The sequence below is a fragment of the Aspergillus terreus genome, genomic scaffold (genome assembly GCF_000149615.1).
Source record: "Aspergillus terreus NIH2624 scaffold_5 genomic scaffold, whole genome shotgun sequence".
In the NCBI taxonomy this organism is placed as follows: Eukaryota; Fungi; Ascomycota; class Eurotiomycetes; order Eurotiales; family Aspergillaceae; genus Aspergillus; species Aspergillus terreus.
In genome coordinates, this window is record NT_165928.1 from 228,000 (window position 1) to 245,639 (window position 17,640).

The following is a 17,640-nucleotide window of genomic DNA, read 5'->3' on the forward strand; positions in this document are numbered from 1 at the left end:
CATCAAGGAACTCAAGTCGATGTGCTGCTCCCTGTACGACGATGACATGTTCGTCCAGATGGAATGGCATGTGCTGCAGACCTTGGACTGGACCATCGGGCATCCGACCATCGACAGCTTTCTTCAGGTTGCCGTCATGGACACCCCGTACGACCCCGAGGTTGAACACATGGCCCTGTACATCTCGGAGATCAGTCAGTTCCACCGGGAGTTCGTTTCCAAGCCGTCGTCGGATCTGGCCAAGGCCTCCCTGGCTCTGGCACGGTGCATCCTCAACCGCCCTCAGCCTCGCCACACAGAGTGGGCTTCGCAGTATGACTCGATGACTCTCGTGGGTCTGTCGCAGCAGCTGCACCAGCCATCGCAAGTGTTGTGTCGGAAATACTCGTCGTCTCACTACTCTCGGGTGTCCAAGATCCTGGAGCAGTTCCTTGCTCGACAGGCCTCGATTGCCAGCTACTCGCCCCCCAGTCCCCCCGAAAGCACCCTGGGAGCCCAAGCCCTACGAAGGCGAGATTGGCTTGGCCACGCCGCAAAAAGCACCCCACCTCTCCAACATGCCCTCATGGGTATATCACACCCCCGATTACCCCTGAGAACGATGCGTTTGCCAACGGGGTGGCTGGTCCGACTGCCTGTTCACCGTCTCCGACCCCTCAACCCACCATGCCGTATGTGACTTCTCATCCGTACCAAGCTGAGGTGTCATACTCCCAACAGCAGTATCTCGAACCTCAGATGTCATTCGGTCCGAGCTACTGAATTGCAGGGGGTTTCTGTGTCTTGAAACCACTGACTGCCTCCGGGGCTGTCAGCCACTGACGGTTTGACGGTCCCCATTGTCTATATGGACAGGACTGATCTCACATTTCCTTGTGTCATTTTCTTTTAAAATTGCATACCCATTTCCTTGTTTCCCACATCCACATCATATCTTGGTTTACCAAGTTGCATTTAAGCTTCTATTCGTATATCTAGCATTGCAAGCGCGAGCCGTCCGAGTCTAAATTGCATTTCTCTGTCTACAGGTTCTTTTTTCTGTCATTTTTCAAAGCCATGTGTGGAATTGCGAGTGATTTAGCGACCCTTCCCCAGCTGGTGATTTGCACTGGGGATCATGTTTTACCCCTGACACGTACTGATTGAACCTTTCCCCCTGCATTCCCCTTCCCCTTCCCTACTGATCCCCTTGGACACAACACGGAACATAATGTGGCCTACCCTCTCACCTTGTGAATTATACGCTCAGACAGCGGCTGTCTCGCCCTGCCAACCCTCGAATTCTCGGCTGATGGAGAGAGGACCCTCCAAAAAAACCAAAAAAGAGATAACCACAAAACCCAAAAAAACACAGCCCAGAAGGAACAAAAAAGGACAAAAAAATGTTGAGCATGGCTTTGTTATTTAATGAGATTGGAGAAGAGAGAATAAGTTCAGATGGAGGATGGAATTGAGATGTATTTGAAGACCGTTTTTCTTTAGAATCTGGGTTGTTTCTTTTCCTTGGATCCGGAGGACTTTCTGTTCTTGGATCTCTTCTGGTGAGATACCCTTGGGTAGAGCTTGGAGATGGGGAGGGGGTAGCGAGGGGATGTGAGATCCTGATCCTTTAGAGCCTAGGTACAGCTGAATGCACGATACCTGGAGAGGTACCTGAGGGACACTGGTAATGGTCTCTGTATGTGCATGTAGGGTGAGATGGCGGTGGTGGAAGCCGGAGTAGTTCTCTGCCAACTCAGTGTGCAGCGCATGCAATGGTAGGAGAGGAACAACACAGCATGCAGTGCGGAGTGCAGGAGTACTAGGTAGAGTACATGAGAGGAGTCACTGATAGACGGATATATATTTCCTGATGGTGGTAAATTAAGACACTTCTGGACGAGATCCGAAAGTCGATATAGTCGATAGAGTACAGTCATGAGTGGAATATAGAGCAGAAACAACCAGATCAACCGAGATCAACACCGAAACCACGCTATGCGGAACGTCCAATGAAGAAAACCCCAAGATGCAAGCAAGTGTACGACATACCCCGATCGAACCGGCGACCGCCTCCATGCAGAAGGAGTCGGAGGGGATATGCAAGGGTTGTCTGTGTATCTGTATGTGTATGCTGTGTCTTTCGTGCGAGTGTCTCGACACCGAAGGACGTAACACGTGTCTTGCAATGGGGATGACAGTCTCATAGAATACAGGAAGAAGTCAAAGACACGATAGAAAAGAAATGAACAAAACGGGAACGAAAAGCAGTCATCACCTCGTAGCAGTAATAATAATGTACAGGAACCGGCCAAGCCGTCCGTCATGAGTAATCATCCAAATTAGGGGGTTCACCAAAACCAACGGGAGCACTCCGTGCTCCGTAATAGGAACGATAACGAAGGGAATAAATGACTGTCGATCACCGCCTCACTTTCGACGCCAAAGCCGCGCGGATAATCGAATCAGCCGGAGTGGCCGAGCTGCCCAGCAGCTGTCGGAGCCTCTGCACCACCCCAACCCCATCCATCCATCCATCCATCCATGCGTCCATCGAACGAACCGAGTCGATGAATGAATGAAAGGTGAAGGAAGGATGGAGCGTGCAGGAAGAAGGCGGTCTGGACGCATGGACTGCAGCGGCGTGCATGTCCGCCGACTAACTACTTCCACCGCTGCTTGTCCCAGTCGGCGGGCCGGGTCTCGTCGTAGATCTGGCCGCCCTGGTTGTGCACGACGACGGGCGGTTGCGTACGGCGCGGAATGGCATTGGAGCCTGGTTGGGGGTGGTTGTTAGCGAGGGTCCGGGGCATGGAACCAGGAAGGGAGAGTTGGAATGGATGTACATACCTCCGCGAATGTCTGGGATGACGACTCGGCCACCGCTGCTGGCGGTGCTGGCGAGGGTGGAATTGGACTCGTTGATCTTGGTGGGCATTGTGATGTGTATTGGTATGAAGAAAGATGGAGTGTGAAGGGAGAATGGGAGTATAGATATAGAGTCGGCGGTGGCGGAGCAAGGCGAAATAGAAGGCACAATAGGTGAATGGGAGGAGTGGACAGAGAGGTAGAAGATAGAGTTATAGTTGTCGATGTAGTTGTGTTGTGTTGATTGAGTATTGTAGTAAATGCTGAAGAAGGATATGGATGAGATGGATGGATCCGAGTATTTGTATGTTGCGGAATATGGGGAAAACGAGGAGGATCGCAGAGGATCTCCCAAAACAGTTTTAGGTTGGCATTGGAAGCACCAAAAAAGAATAAGCCAAAAATAATACACATCGATCCAGCCCCATGAGAATGGACTAACCTAGCTAACTACCTAGGGAACTAGGTGACTAGCTAGGGAGATCAGTCATTTGCAGAGAGGTCTGAACGGGTCCGTAGGTACTGTAGGTACTGTAGGTCCAGTAGTACCATGTATGTACCTTGTACCTATGCTATGCCTAATAGGTACCTACCTACCAACCATACCAGCACTACTCTACAGAATAACGTCATGCCATTCCATTCCTACAACCCAGCACTGAATCTGGAATCCTTATCGAAGCCCCCGGGCTGCTCATCCGCTCCACCGCGGCTGCCAGGGGCAAAAGGGCCAAAGCCAAAAAAGACGAGGCGGCAAACCGGATGGCTCAGAAGCGTCCCGAGCTGGTGGACTGGACGGATGTGCGTCAAGGGATGGATGTCTCGCCGCGTCGGATCTCCGTGGACGATTCTACGATTATCCACGATGATCTTGATCGATCTGGCTCAGCCTGACCGTTGTCGTGCTGTTGGTACAGTACAGTCTCCAGCCAGCCATCAGCCACAGTCTGCCTGGTGCTATAGCCTGTGAGGCGGTGATGCCTACCTGGTGAAGTGGCTGTACCAGGATGAGGCTGACAAGTATCCCTGTGAGTAGGTAGGTACCTAGTCTACCTAGTCCGTAGGTACCTAGATTCACCGATTCTCTGACGATTCAGGGTTCGTCGCATCATCCAGCATCCCTGATGGAATGGGCGAGGTGACACGACAGATACGGTCTACGGGATGAATGATTGGGGGAGATGGGTAAAATACGCGAAATTAACACCACCATACATATTACACGTCAATCCTCCTATTTATAGAGTTAACCTTCTGTACAGTCGTCTGAATACTCTGAATACTGCTAGACAAGACAGTAAAAGTGATGAATTGTCCCCTGATTACTATAATTATTCCATCTCTACTGAAACACAACTCCTTCATCTAGCAGCATACGTAAGTAAGTACTTTGTATGTACCTGGATCGTCGCCTGCTGATTGGTGCTGGATGCACAGGAATAGCTGTCTGCCTAATTCGGCCTAGCCGATCCAGTCTAGACTCCTTAGTCAGCAGCCTCCTTTCCCGCCCCGTCTCACATGACGTCGTCCGACATTCAGCATCCATCCATCCATCGACTCTCTGCTCAAGACGAGGCAAGCATCACAGCAGTCTACTCCCCGGATTGGATTGGACTCCCATCGGAGAACCCCTACTTCCTGTACATACCGAGTCCTCCCTACATCCCATCGCCTACGGAGTACTCCGTCCGCACTTGGGAAGAAGGCAATGATAACCCGCACTCTCCTGGTCCGCTAGCTCCTCTAGGGATCGCGTACGTCCCTCACCAATAATCAGACCCAGCCAACTCCACTTCAATAGTACGGAGGACCTATCTGGCTGCCCCAGAGGTATCGACATCGACATCCTCCCTTCTCGCCGGTCACGGGGCCACGCGGAGGTAGCACAGACGAGACATCAGGTGATCCGGCATTTCACCGCTAGAATGATGGCGTCATGGGTCTTGCTCTGTTGGGGATAACCTGTGGGTGAGCTCGAGAATAGGTACTTAGGTATCTAGTCCACTGATGCAGTGGACCTACCGGGTCTATTGGAATTATGAGGTCGTTGTGGTGCCAGCTGGAAGCTGGTGGATATGATTACTCATCTCCTACGTGTGCTGTCTTCCTATTGAGGACAGTTGATGGTGTTGATTCGAGGGTCCTCAATTCTCGTGCCATAGACTCTTCCTGAGTCCATCTGCTGGCAGACACCCATACTCCGTACATGCTAGCATCCTAACCATCAACATACGTCACCGCATCGACGACTCTCTCCCGCGCTTCATCCGTTCCTCCCACCCGTTCATGCTCCGACGAATTCCCAACGTCCGCCGCGCTGGCGCTCCTCCCACGCCCTGCACCATCGCCATCGTAGTCGTATGGTACGTGGCCGCCGGCCGCACGCCCCCGACCAGCCCCTCCGGCCTTTTAATCCCGCGGTCCCCCCACTCCTCGCGAGCCTGACCTTCTCCGTCACATACTTCGTTCTCCGAACCTTTGTGCAGCGTCGGTCGGACAGTTGCTTTCGACGTGCCCGCCGTCGTCGTCGAGGATGTCCCCAGCCACGTGTAGCGGTTGGGGTCGGAGGGCTCCAGGGTGGGGCGTGTTGGGCGGTGCACTTGTGGCCGATGAACTGAGAAGTTGGGAGGCATACCGCTGCGCAAGCCGGGGTGACAACCAGAAGGCGGTGGAGGTGGTGCTGATGGCTCAGTCGCCCGATGGTTGCCCCGTGGCTGGTGGCGACCCGGCGCCGCTGATTCGCCGCGGGTTGCCTGCGCGGCGCCGCTGAAGAAGCCCGATATGCTCTTCTGTGACAGTTCATTGGCTTTTCGACCAGGGATCCCTGTGTTGGACGCCCTGGGCTGAATTGTCGGGCCCCCTGTCGTCGAGGCGGTACTGGTGATGTACTCTCTGGCGGTCGAGAACCCGAATGACGACATGGTCGTGGTCACGGATAAGTTCGAACTCCCGATGGAATACGTCGACACAGGAACCGCCGTGGTTGATGTGGAATCTTGGGGACCGTACCGACGTCGTTTTGGGTATGGCTCCCCCTCTCCTGTCACCCTCACGCCGTCCCATGTCAGCAAGGCGTCCGGCGCCTCCCGTCCTTCGGGCGTCCATTGATCGTCGAGAGTTGAGATCAGCGAAACCTGTCCCTCGTTTATCGCCTCGGCGGACGGCCTCGGTCGGCGGAGGATGTCGGCGATGTCGTAGACCGTCTTCTCCCTCAGACTGGGTCCGATGCAGCGGAAACGGGATTCAACAATCTTGTCTGGGAGGAAGTCGGACACGGTTGTCTCTTCGCCGCTACGGGCCTGCTCGAGCGGGTAGCTCAGGTATAGCAGTGCTTGCGCTCGAGTCATCGCTACGTATAGCAGCCGTCGTTCCTCATCCCAGTCGTCGGCCCGCGAGTGCGGGATGCTGCCGTTGTACACGGCGGGAACGAAGACCACGGGCCACTCCAAGCCCTTTGCCGCGTGAATCGTGGAGATGGTCACTTTCTCCTGCGATTGCGTTCCGTCCTCGCCCTCCTGTGGGCGGACCTCCGTGGACAGAGCCACATTGGCCAGGAAGCGAGATAGAGCTTCCTCCCCGGCGTGGGCTTCCTGTTGCGCGAGGCCTTCGATCTCTGGCAGACGGTCGTCCTGCTCGGTATCATCGTCTGCCTTTGTGTCGTCCGCCTGTCCCAGCAGCTCTTCCACATTAGCCCAGCGATTTTCCTCGTTCGTACCGTACATCGTCGTAAGATAGTCCCGAAACGAAAGTCTCTTAATCACGTAGTCGAGGAGCTTCCGGGGGGCCGAGTTGTCCGTGCATTCCAGCAGCTTCCGTCTCGAAGACTCAATCAGACCAACAAACGTGCAGAGCCCGTGGTTGGCCGGCTTCGAGAGGGTCTTCTCGGTCGACCGGCGACCCTGCGCGACGTCTTTGATAAAATCCCAGAGAGGCTTTTTGTTTTTCTCTGCGCCGCTCATCAGCGAACGGATCGTCTCCTCGCCGATCTTCCGCGAGGGAACGTTGATAATGCGCAGCAGTGCGTCCGTGTTGCCCGGCTGGCTGATCACCCTCAGATAGTCCAGGAGTAGCTTGATCTCGACGCGATCGAAGAACCGCAGCCCCCCGACCATCCTGTACGGTATGCCATGCTTCCCCATCTCCGACTCGATTTGCCGCGAGAGCGACGCGGACCGCAGCAGGATCGCAAAGTCGGAGTGATCAAGGAGCTTCCCCGTCATGGCCATGCACCGTTTGATCTCGAGCACAATCCACTGTGCCTCTGCGTCTGCGGTCGGCAACTTGCGCAGTACAGGCATCGTGCCCACACTATGCGTGGGCTGGAGCTTCTTCGCGGGCCGCGAAGTATCCTGCTCGATGACGTCCTGCGCGGAGCTCAGAATGGACCCCGACGAGCGATAGTTGTCCTCCAGGAGCACAACCGCCGTATCTCGGTACCGCTGTTGCATGCGCCCCAGATTCTTGATCTCCGCCGAACGAAACCCATAGATGCTCTGGTCGGGGTCGCCGACGACAGTGATCCGGCGGTTCTGTGACGCGAACAGGTTCATCAGCTCGTACTGGATGTGGTTGGTGTCCTGGAACTCGTCCACCAGCACAGCTTGCACATTCGACACACAGCTCGGATGGCGGCGCAGGAGCTCCGCGCACCGCACGAGGAGGTCGTCGTAGTCGAGGAGATGGGACGCCGCCAGATGCGCCTCGTACTCGCGATACACCTGGATGAACTCGCGGTTTTCCTGGATCTTCGCCGCATTGCTCGCGTACTTCTTTGCCACCTCGTCCGGGGAGATCCCGTGGGCTTTCTGATGCGAGATGCGCGAGCGGGCGACGTTCGGGAGGATGTTGAGTTGTAGACGTTTTACGATTCGCTGTAGAGTAGTTTTTTAGCCTACTATGTTCCAATGAACCATACTGCAGGATGCAACTCACTTTAATAATGGCTAGACTGTCGCTCGAATCCGCAATCCCAAACCCCCGGCGCAGCCCAATCAAGTAGCCATAGCTGACCAGATACCGGCGACAGATGGAGTGAAACGTCCCCAGAATCAATCTCGACTGGACGTCATCGCCGACCAGTTTGGCCAGCCGCTCCCGCATCTCCCGACTGGCTTTGATCGTGAACGTGCAACAGATGACGTCCTGCGGCTGGTACCCATGGTGCGAGAGCAGGTACGCGACACGCGCGGTCAGCGTCTTGGTCTTTCCCGAGCCCGGCGGGGCCAGGACTTGGAGAATTGATGCCGGGGACGTGACGGCGTCTCTTTGGGCATAATTTAGGCCTTCTATGATGGGATCCATGGGGTTTGGGGGTTGTTTGGGGCGCTGCATATTGGAGCTTCTTCGGGGTGGGAGACGCGTTATGTCGCGAAGTCATGTGACATGTCATGAACATCTATGTATGATTACATCTATCTTTTGTCAACCGTCAAGTCATTCAACAATTAGACACCTTTTTTTCATATATACAAATACATAACGTACAAGAATTAGCTGTCCTTGTTGATATGGAAGCACGGATTAGAAACGCACAGACTCAATCTGAAGCACGCAGATAGGTACACGGTCAAGGGCTAAGTTTCTCTGAACTACGCCAATCTATTATAAGTACGCTCTCTCAGATTTCCTCCTGGGAGTCCCGTGCTATGGCACCAAACCCCTCAAGGCAACCTTTATCTAGTCTGAAGAACCGAGGAGCTGGGTCTCTGGCCAGACCCTAGAAGACGCAGTGTGGCTTGGGCTCCCACTTACCTCCGCATCTCCTCTACGATAGCCGACTTAACATAGAAGGCTTCTTGGAGACACGGCTACACGAGAAGGGTATATAGAGATTGGCCTCTTGACGACGTTTGGACCGTCCTTCTATTGACGGTGCTAGATACGTCTGGATTGCTTTCAACCCCTGGTCCCCCGCACAGATCGAGTACCAAAAGACAGTCAAAGACATTCTAGTGATCCCCGGACACAATGCCACCTACATCCTGACTTCCAAAGAATCCCCTCTTAAGCGCCAAGAGCCCCGAAGCGCCAGCTATACCGGTAATCGTAGGTACCCCCTCCGCTCCAATACGTTTGGCTTCCTCTCTCTTGGCGGTCGAGTAGTTGCGGGGTAAACTCCCCATACGATCCCCCAGATTTCTGATTCATGCCATCTTCCGCGGTGGTTGTCGGGTAAGCGAGCTGTACATGCCTTGGGTAGCTCGGTTATGACGGTGTGGTGGCAATTGGTATAAAATGAGCGGCCTGTGCAGGATAGGAGGGGCCTGGTGTCCAGAAAGTACGGCCAATCCTCATACATTCTATCTGTCCATCTACGACGCTGTCTTTTTCAAAAGTCCTCGATAGTCTACTCATTAGTGTGGTCGAATCTGATCCACTTGTCCCATTATGGCTTCACAGCCTGATCGCTCAGTGGAAAAATCAACTGAGACGCAGCATGTCGAGTCAGTCAAGCTCGAAGATGGGGCTTCAAAGCCCAGCTCAAGCAGTGGTCCTGTCTACGGCATTGATGAAGCCCATCAGAAGAGGGTGATGTAAGTCTTGACCTGGCCTTCATCTGGTGTTTCGGCAGTATGGTAGCTGATTGATTATTCAGTCGACGAGTAGATCTTCGTCTTCTCCCTATCCTAGGTGTGATGTACTCTATTTCACTTATTGACCGTACCAATCTCGGTCTTGCACTGGTTGCAGGCATGCAGGAGGATCTTGGACTGGACGTGGGGGCGAGATACACCATCATTGTGATGGTATTCTTCGTGGCTTACATGTAGGTGCTCGAACCCAGTCATGATACACGCTTGAGAGGTTGATCTTGCTAATGAAGTAAACAGTGTGTTTGAAATCCCTAGCGTTAGTTCAACATCTCCCCTCCAAGATTCATACTGACCCCGTCTCAGAACATAGTCCTCCCAAAAGCCGGCGCAGCGAATTGGCTGGCATTCCTCGGCGTCAGTTTCGGAACCATATTGATTGGCATGGGTTTTACAAAGAGCTGGGTGACGATGACGATTTGCAGAGTCTTGCTGGGGACAATGGAAGCAGGGTTTCTTCCTGGTAGATGGACATTACTCAATAGCCCTGTGACAGATTCTGATACTTTCATAGGATGCACCTACCTGATCACCTGCTGGTATACTCGCTTCGAAGTAGGAAAAAGGTTGGCCGGTTTCTGGCTAATGTCGGTCGTGTTAAACGCCTTTGCCGCGATATTTGCCTATGCTCTCACCCTCTTGAAGGGTACCCATGGTCTCAACGGATGGAGGTGTATGTCAATTCCGCTCTGTGTCAGATAATTAAATCTAACCAAAGATATCTAGGGATCTTCATCATCGAAGGCGCCATAACCTGCGGAGTCTGCCTCTTCGGATGGTTCATTATCATCGACTTCCCCACAAAAGCAGACAAATTCCTGAAGCCCGAAGAGAAGCAGTTCATCATTGACCGCATCAACTACGACCGCGGCGATGCGGAAGAAGATCCCATGACTCTCGCCCGTATTCTCCACCACCTCAAAGATTGGAAGCTGTATTTCTGGGCCTTCAATCTCATGGCCTCAACCCTCCCCGGCTACGCCTTCAGCTATTTCAAAACCATCATTCTGAAGGAGGGCATGGGATGGAGCACCACGACCAGCCAGCTGCTCAGCGCACCGCCGTACGTCTTCGCAGCCGCCATTACCTACTCCTCGGGCTGGTTGACAGACAAATACCGGATCCGTGGCCCGATTATTGCCGTGCACCAGCTTCTTACCTGCATCGGCATGGTCATCATGGCATATGGCGGGGCTAACGGCGCCAGATACTTTGGTATCTTCCTGGGGGTTGGCGCATTGCAGTACTGCATTCCTGGTGTGTTGGCGTTCCAGGCAAACAACATCACGTCTCATTCAAAGCGCGGCGTTGCGTCTGCAACTTGCTTGATTGGGGGCGGTCTCGGTGGCATCATTGCCAGTGTGGCGTTCAAGTCCAGTGAAAGCCCGCAGTATACCACGGGTATATGGGTGACGTTTGGTATCTCCATAGCCAGCATCATCATGACTGCGATCATGGATGTCTACTTCATCAGAATGAACCGGAGAGCAAAGGAGGGTGGTCTGCAACTTGAGGGAATGAGTGACTGGTATTATACCCTTTAGCATTCAACAGAGAAATTGGGTTCCTCAATGAGCATATGCTTCTAAAGACCCACTCACTATGAATGTTTTCTTTTTGATATGAACAATATATAGAAGAAAAAAGGCTGATTGTCAATTACGAAGTATATATCCACGTCCATATCATATTCCCACAGGCATACCTTATGCTCCACATACATACTACACATAATATTCACACACCTGAGCTGTCCTGACCTCGTGGATGTATAGAAAGGGAGAGGTTAGAGATTTAGATCTTCTCCTCCGCCAATTTTGTGATGACGGCAACCCAGACTCAGTACGCGCTTTCTACACCATATGGAAACATATATCAAACAGACCTGACTGCACCATTATAAAATATACTACGAATATCGTAGACTCGAGAATTGTTATAGTTCCTCTGTGACTAAGACGAGATTAATCACGTGACCATCCGATGTGGAGTCTTCCGCGGCGCTAAAAATTGTATCTCCAACAGGCAAGAAAAAAAAGATCGGAAAATCATCACGGTCACCACCACAGCACCCCATCCTCCAGTCTACCGATTCTCGTGGCGCAGAATGATTGTTTAGTGGTCGGCTCGATACTAGAGCCGGGGTTGGTTTTTTCGAATATCTAACAGCCATTTACTGCTTTTCTTCCATCTTTATCTGAAGCTCTGCAGAAATCTACCCAAATTCGATCCTGATCTTCACCACGACACGCCTTTCACAATGGATATTCACCGGTGCCGTTTCGTGCCCTACAACCCCCAGGCGATCAATGCGCTTGCGTTCTCCCATCCTCCCTCCGCTGGCGTCGCCGGACGCGGCGTCCCTACCCTCCGACTGGCGATTGGTCGCGCAAACGGCGACATCGAAATATGGAACCCGCTGCGCGGCGCATGGTTCCAGGAGACAGTCATCCGTGGAGGAAAAGATAGAAGCATCGAGGGTCTGACATGGACGCTCGATCCGCAGGAGACTGGCCCCGATGGCGGCAAATTGCCCGGACGGCTGCGTCTCTTCAGCATCGGATACTCCACGGCGGTCACCGAATGGGATCTGGAACACGGCCGTCCGCTGCGCCATTCGAGCGGTAACTACGGCGAGATCTGGTGTTTGGCAGCGCAGCCACGGTGGCAGGCGACACAGCGAGGCAAGGACGGGAAATTATTGCCGCCCGCCGAGGGAGAATACATCGGACAGCATCTCGCAGCTGGGTGCGCGGACGGATCCATCGTTATCTTGTCCACGGCCGATGACGACCTCAAGTTTCTCCGTCTGATGCGTCCGTCGACCAAAAGGGCCAGAGTACTGAGCGTCACCTTCCAGAATCGCAACACCATTGTCGCGGGGTATGCCGATAGCTCTATCCGCCTGTTCGATATCCGGTCTGGCCAGCTGCTACGGACGATATCTTTGGGAAAGGGCCCCTCAGGTGGCACTAAGGAGCTGCTCGTTTGGTCCGTCAAGTGCCTCCCCGATGGCACCATTGTGTCCGGCGACTCGGCTGGCGAGATTCGCTTCTGGGATGCGAAGAACTACGCCCTTATCCAGCGGATACAGGGCCACCTCGCGGACACGCTGGATATTGCTGTCAGTGCTACGGGGGATACGGTTATCAGCGGCGGTGCGGACCAGCGGACTGTCGTCTACAGGAAGAAAGAAGCGGAGAAGGGTGATAAGCGAAGCCGGTGGGCTGAGGTGATGCACCGACGGTATCACACACACGATGTGAAGACGTTTGCCGTCTACGAAACGAAGGAGGTTAGCATTGTGGTTTCTGGAGGTTCGTCTGCCATTACTTCGCTCTGTATCGCCAATCTTACTAACAATAATAGGTCCTGACGCTGCCCCGGTTGTCCTGCCTCTGCGCGAATTCGGAAAAGAGCACCATCGGAAGCTGCCGACGTTACCTCAAATACCGCAGCTTGCTTCGTCTCCGTCATCTCGTCTGGTTATGAGCTTCTGGGACAGAGAGGCCAGCATTTGGCGCGTATCCCGCGGTCCCACCTCCGCTAACGAGAGCTCCGAGGGCCAAAGACACCGGCTTGTGGGCAAAGTATTGATTCAAGTAAGTTTACGCAACAGGTAAATGAAGGAGCCTACTCTAACGATTTAACTAGGGCGAAGAAAACATCACGTCGGCTATGCTCTCTTCGGACGGCAAAATCCTCGTGGTTGCTACGATCTCCAGCGTCAAGGTGTTTTCCGTTCGTCGCCGCAAGGGTGATGAGAAAGGAACGCTACGCATCCAGAAGCTCGATGTCCCCGAAGCACTTTCCGACGACGGCGCTCGCGTTGTGACCATCTCCCCAGACAGCCGGTGGATCTGCGTCGTGCGTCCCAACAGTGCTGTCAATCTGGCTCGAATCCAGCCTGCTTCGTCCCCGCAGGACAAGCCTCAGGTCCTCTCGAAACTCATCCAAGTCAACAGAGCCTCGCGCCACTCGCGGCATGAGAAAGCATCCCACGGCACCCTCGGAGATTATGAGAAGACCATCCGATGCGCCGTATTCTCGGAAAACAGCAGGATTTTTGCGGTTGGTGATATCTCCGGCTGCGTCGACACTTGGGTATTGGAAGATGCTGGAGCTGCCGCCTCCAAGGCGGCGGCGAAGTCTACCAGCGATGCAGACTCCGACGACGAGTCTTCCGACGATGAGGAGGAATCGGCGGTTGAAGGCGAGCGTTGGCGTCTTGCTGCTGCAGAGTCGCCTATCCCCCGCCTCACGTCAGGCGTCGTCTTTCTGTCATTCAGACCGCAGAATAAGGCCAGCGAAAAGCTACTGACGAATGGCGCCAGCCATCAGCCGTCCTCCGAAAACCGGCTGATGGTTCTCACCAGTGAGCATCAGCTGGTGGAATTCGACGCGATTGAAGGCAAATTGTCCGACTGGTCGAAACGAAACCCCAAAGCATTCCTGCCGGCTGCGTTCAGAGGCGTGAAGGACCGTGCGATGGGCTGTCTCTGGGATCTGACGGAAGCCCGCGAACGACTGTGGCTGTATGGAAACTCGTGGCTGTGGATGTTTGACTTGAACCAGGACTTCCCATCCTCTGAAGAGTTGACTGCATCCGCAGACACCCACGATGATGCCGCTTCGAAAAAGAACGCATCTAAACGCAAGCGCGACCCGTTTGAAGAGGATGAGGGTGAGAGGAAGAAGCCAAACACTGGCGCTGGTGATAAGATCCCACTGGCCAAATCTGATGTCTCGATCGCTGCGAAGATTCGTAAGGTCGAGGGCCATGACGAGTCCCAGGGCGAGTGGGTCTCTCTAGAGAAGCTGCAGACACGCGGACGCGATGACGAAGACGAAGCCTACGAGAATGATGAAGCCTATATCGACAACCATGAAACCGCCTTGGCACGACTTCGGCGGGACGACAAAGCGGAAGTTAGCACTCAGCACAAGCGCCGATCTATACGTCTGAACAACACAAGCGACGGCGCCAACGACACGTCCTCTCAGAAACAGCTGGTTCAGAACGGGGATAAGCCCCAGTCCTCCCGCCGGTGGTGGCACACGTACAAGTACCGTGATATTCTCGGGATTGTGCCGCTAAGCCCTCTTTCGGATGAAGGCGCGCAAGACGATGAGGAGCGGAGCAGCCTTGAAGTCGCTGTCGTGGAGAGGCCCATGTGGGATGTGGAACTGCCAGGCCGTTATGTTCGGGACTACGAGTGATCCTGATGCTTATCCTGGATGCAGGCAGTCATTACGTGTTCTTCTCGTGTTCGCACTTTGAAAGCTGTCGCCTTGTGTTTTCCAATATCCCGCGAGCTAAGCTTGTTGCCTGGCGCTTGTACAGATCTTGTTTCTATATTTGTTGACTTCTGGCGATCAGGATAGGTTTCCAGCATCATAGAGGTAAAAGTTATTTGGAACCTGTGTCCGACTGCTGTGGTGTATGCTTGTGAATTCTGTAGGCACCGTCGATACTTTTTTGCCTGAGGCTGCGACGGCCGGTGGCTTGGCATCAACAACCATCTTGCTCCATCAACTTCATCTCCCACCACCTACTTCTGCCATTTGGTAGCAGCTACAATCCATGGAGAGTCAACACCCCCTTTGTATCATCTGCGGTGCAAGCGTAGTATACCGACATCCTACTCGCACGTGGCGAAGGAACTTCAGAGCAAGTCTGTCGTCTACGCATTCGCTTTCTATCCTCTTCCTCCCATTGAACCCTCCAAGCTAACAATCAACAGTCCGATGCGACAACAACTCCAGCCTAGACGGCAAGCCGTTCCTCACAGGAGTCGGCAGCCGCGTCCCGTCGCACATTGCAGGCTGCGCCGCCCCGTCCCGTCCAGAAGCAAGATGGGACGACAAAGGCTTCGACTTCTCGGACGAAGACTGCTTCCCGCCTTTGATAGGCGACCACCAGCACCCCCAGCCAGGCTTCCTGTCGCACGAATCGTGCTGGGAGCTGCTGGAAAGTGCCATGCGTCCGGACTCCGTCCCCATTCAGCGTTTGTATGACGTCTGTCTCTCTTGCCCCGCCAAGGAGACCGGATGGCTCGATTGGGGACATAGCTACGGCGGGCTTATGAACCGCCTCCCGACCGAGGGATACCCGTGGGAAGACGTGCACATCGCGGGCTACATTCGCCGGTACCTCGGGGTGACCGACTCGCCCTTGTCGCTGTTGATCGGCGAGCCGGTGGATATCCCCGAGATCCAGACGGCTCTTGCAGAGTCGCAGGTCAAGCGGGCGGACTACGCCGCTCTCGCCATAGCCCCGGCACCGGACGACACGTCCGATTGCTTCCAGCGATTACCCCAGGAAGTCCTGGAGGACATCAGAGTCCTCCTCCCGCTGTCGGACGTTGCCAGCGCACGCTTAGCCTCGCGGTCGTTCGCGAGATTACCATTTACGCAGGCATTCTGGGCGTCGAGGTTCGCGCATGCCCACGAACGCGGGTATTGCCTGGAGGCGAGGGACCCCCGGTGCAGCAGTCTCGCCGTCCAGCGCACTCGCGACTGGAGGATGCTCTACGAACTGACGGCCGTCACGCCGTCGTCCTCGCAGCAGCTCAAGAACAGGAAGCGCATCTGGAGCTACCTGAAAGATATAGTCAGCCTGCTTCTCGAGCCTCCTCTCCCCAACGAGAACATGACAAGGGAGCTCGATACTTCGCCGCTAGATCCGGGAGAGTCGTGGCGCTCTGTCGGTGGTGATTTTATAGCTCGGCCTGCAAACAGCTTCCCGCGCAAGCTGAAATGCAGAGCGATATACGCGCAAATTGCAAACATTCCCAAACCGATACACTCCGTCAGCGTGTCGTTCCAGACTCTCAGCGACAGACCGTACGTCTCCGGTCTGCGCTTCACTACTCCAACCGGCGAGCCCACAAATATCGGCTTCGTCCTCCCGCAGAAGGAGAAGTCCTTCGCCTTCCACTACGGCCCCTCCACGATAACAGGCTTCATCGTAGCCGCCGCGCCCCGCGGCATCACAGCCCTCCGCATAGTCAGCGCTCAAGGCGAGATATCCCCCTGGATCGGCTCCGCCGACGGCCTGCCTCAAACAATCCGCCTATGCACAAAGACAGCAATTCACACCATAAAAGCACACTTTGACGTACGCCCCCTCCCTCATCCCTCTCCCACAACTCTTCCCGCATCTCACACAACAATATAGGGCTTCAAACTCGTCTCCCTATCCATCCCCTCCAATCTCCCCCCACAACCCGAAACCACACCCCTCCCGCTCCGCACCACAGCCCTCTGGTACCCCAGCATCCCACCCGCAACTCAACACCTCTACGACGCCTCGTTCCCTGGCCGCCAGTTCCCGGACCACGAATACCGCCCACTGGTGCGGGTCATGTTCGGCGGCGACCGCGGCGCCCTGCTGCCGTACCTGACCCGGCTGGAGGTGACGGTGTGCAACGCCGCGATCGTGGGGGTGGACTTCATCTACGCGGCGGACGCCCCCGTGCAGCGTGTCCAGGCGTGTCCGTCCACCGCATCCGCAGACAACTCCGTCAAGATCCCGTTTGCGATCGATGGGCCCGGTGGGGAGCGGTTGACTGGGTTTCAGGCGGAGGGGAGCGTGAATGGGTATGCCGGGGGAGTGTCGCGGGCTGGCTCGTGTTGGATTTCTTCGTTGAAGGTGCGTCGCGTCGCCGTCTTTGTGCCATGGGCTAGGTCGGTCACAGGGCAAGAAATTGACGCTCCCATTGTCTAGGTCATGACAAACACCAAGCCGGATCCCTTCGTCTTCCAGCCCTGCGCCCTTCCACGTATCATGCTTCGTTCCAAGCCTGTCCCGCGTGGGAGGCGGAAAACGATAGAAATCGAGCCCGGCCGCACGCTGACGGGGATCTATTTTATGCATGCAAGTGTTTTCACATGTTCACGGTTGGAACCTGTATTACGTGCTGACTGGATTTGTTGTATAGGACCAAGATTTCGCAATGATTAGCATAGGGCCTATCTCTGAAGATCTGAAACAGGTCATCCCAGAGCAAGGCGGGATAGAAGAGGAAATTCGAGCACTGATAGGTTGAACATAGCAAATACATATTAACATGTAAATTAGGGAGTATTCAACAGTCATGATTTATGTACTCGAACACCATTTATGGTTCCTAGTTTCTACTTGGGCTGTTGGACAGCAGTACCAAAGGCAAATATAACGAATCGTAAACCGCAAAATAAT

The 17,640-nt window shown here is 54.4% G+C and overlaps 6 protein-coding genes across 6 annotated transcripts; 4 read left to right on the top strand and 2 right to left on the bottom strand.

Moving 5' to 3' along the window:
- Positions 1-46: 46 nt before the first annotated feature.
- ATEG_03646 (cyclin family protein) lies at positions 47-1,007 on the top strand (the record flags this gene model as incomplete). Its single annotated transcript, XM_001212824.1, has 2 exons — positions 47-671; positions 979-1,007. 2 exons carry the CDS (start codon positions 47-49, stop codon positions 1,005-1,007), a joined length of 654 nt encoding a protein of 217 aa, XP_001212824.1.
- Positions 1,008-2,642: 1,635 nt separating this feature from the next.
- Positions 2,643-2,917, bottom strand: ATEG_03647 (uncharacterized protein; the record flags this gene model as incomplete). Its single annotated transcript, XM_001212825.1, has 2 exons — positions 2,643-2,755; positions 2,830-2,917. The coding sequence occupies 2 exons, from the start codon at positions 2,915-2,917 to the stop codon at positions 2,643-2,645; spliced, it is 201 nt and encodes a 66-aa protein (XP_001212825.1).
- Positions 2,918-4,926: 2,009 nt separating this feature from the next.
- ATEG_03648 (uncharacterized protein) lies at positions 4,927-8,178 on the bottom strand (the record flags this gene model as incomplete). The annotated part of the gene is made up of 3 exons (XM_001212826.1): positions 4,927-5,064; positions 5,310-7,718; positions 7,780-8,178. The coding sequence occupies 3 exons, from the start codon at positions 8,176-8,178 to the stop codon at positions 4,927-4,929; spliced, it is 2,946 nt and encodes a 981-aa protein (XP_001212826.1).
- Positions 8,179-9,234: 1,056 nt separating this feature from the next.
- Positions 9,235-10,981, top strand: ATEG_03649 (uncharacterized protein; the record flags this gene model as incomplete). The annotated part of the gene is made up of 5 exons (XM_001212827.1): positions 9,235-9,380; positions 9,443-9,613; positions 9,751-9,900; positions 9,952-10,110; positions 10,156-10,981. 5 exons carry the CDS (start codon positions 9,235-9,237, stop codon positions 10,979-10,981), a joined length of 1,452 nt encoding a protein of 483 aa, XP_001212827.1.
- A 716-nt stretch (positions 10,982-11,697) lies between these two features.
- ura7 (small subunit rRNA maturation protein UTP4) lies at positions 11,698-14,657 on the top strand (the record flags this gene model as incomplete). The annotated part of the gene is made up of 3 exons (XM_001212828.1): positions 11,698-12,754; positions 12,807-13,039; positions 13,092-14,657. 3 exons carry the CDS (start codon positions 11,698-11,700, stop codon positions 14,655-14,657), a joined length of 2,856 nt encoding a protein of 951 aa, XP_001212828.1.
- A 760-nt stretch (positions 14,658-15,417) lies between these two features.
- On the top strand, positions 15,418-17,166 carry ATEG_03651 (uncharacterized protein; the record flags this gene model as incomplete). The annotated part of the gene is made up of 2 exons (XM_001212829.1): positions 15,418-16,557; positions 16,618-17,166. The coding sequence occupies 2 exons, from the start codon at positions 15,418-15,420 to the stop codon at positions 17,164-17,166; spliced, it is 1,689 nt and encodes a 562-aa protein (XP_001212829.1).
- Positions 17,167-17,640: the final 474 nt, after the last annotated feature.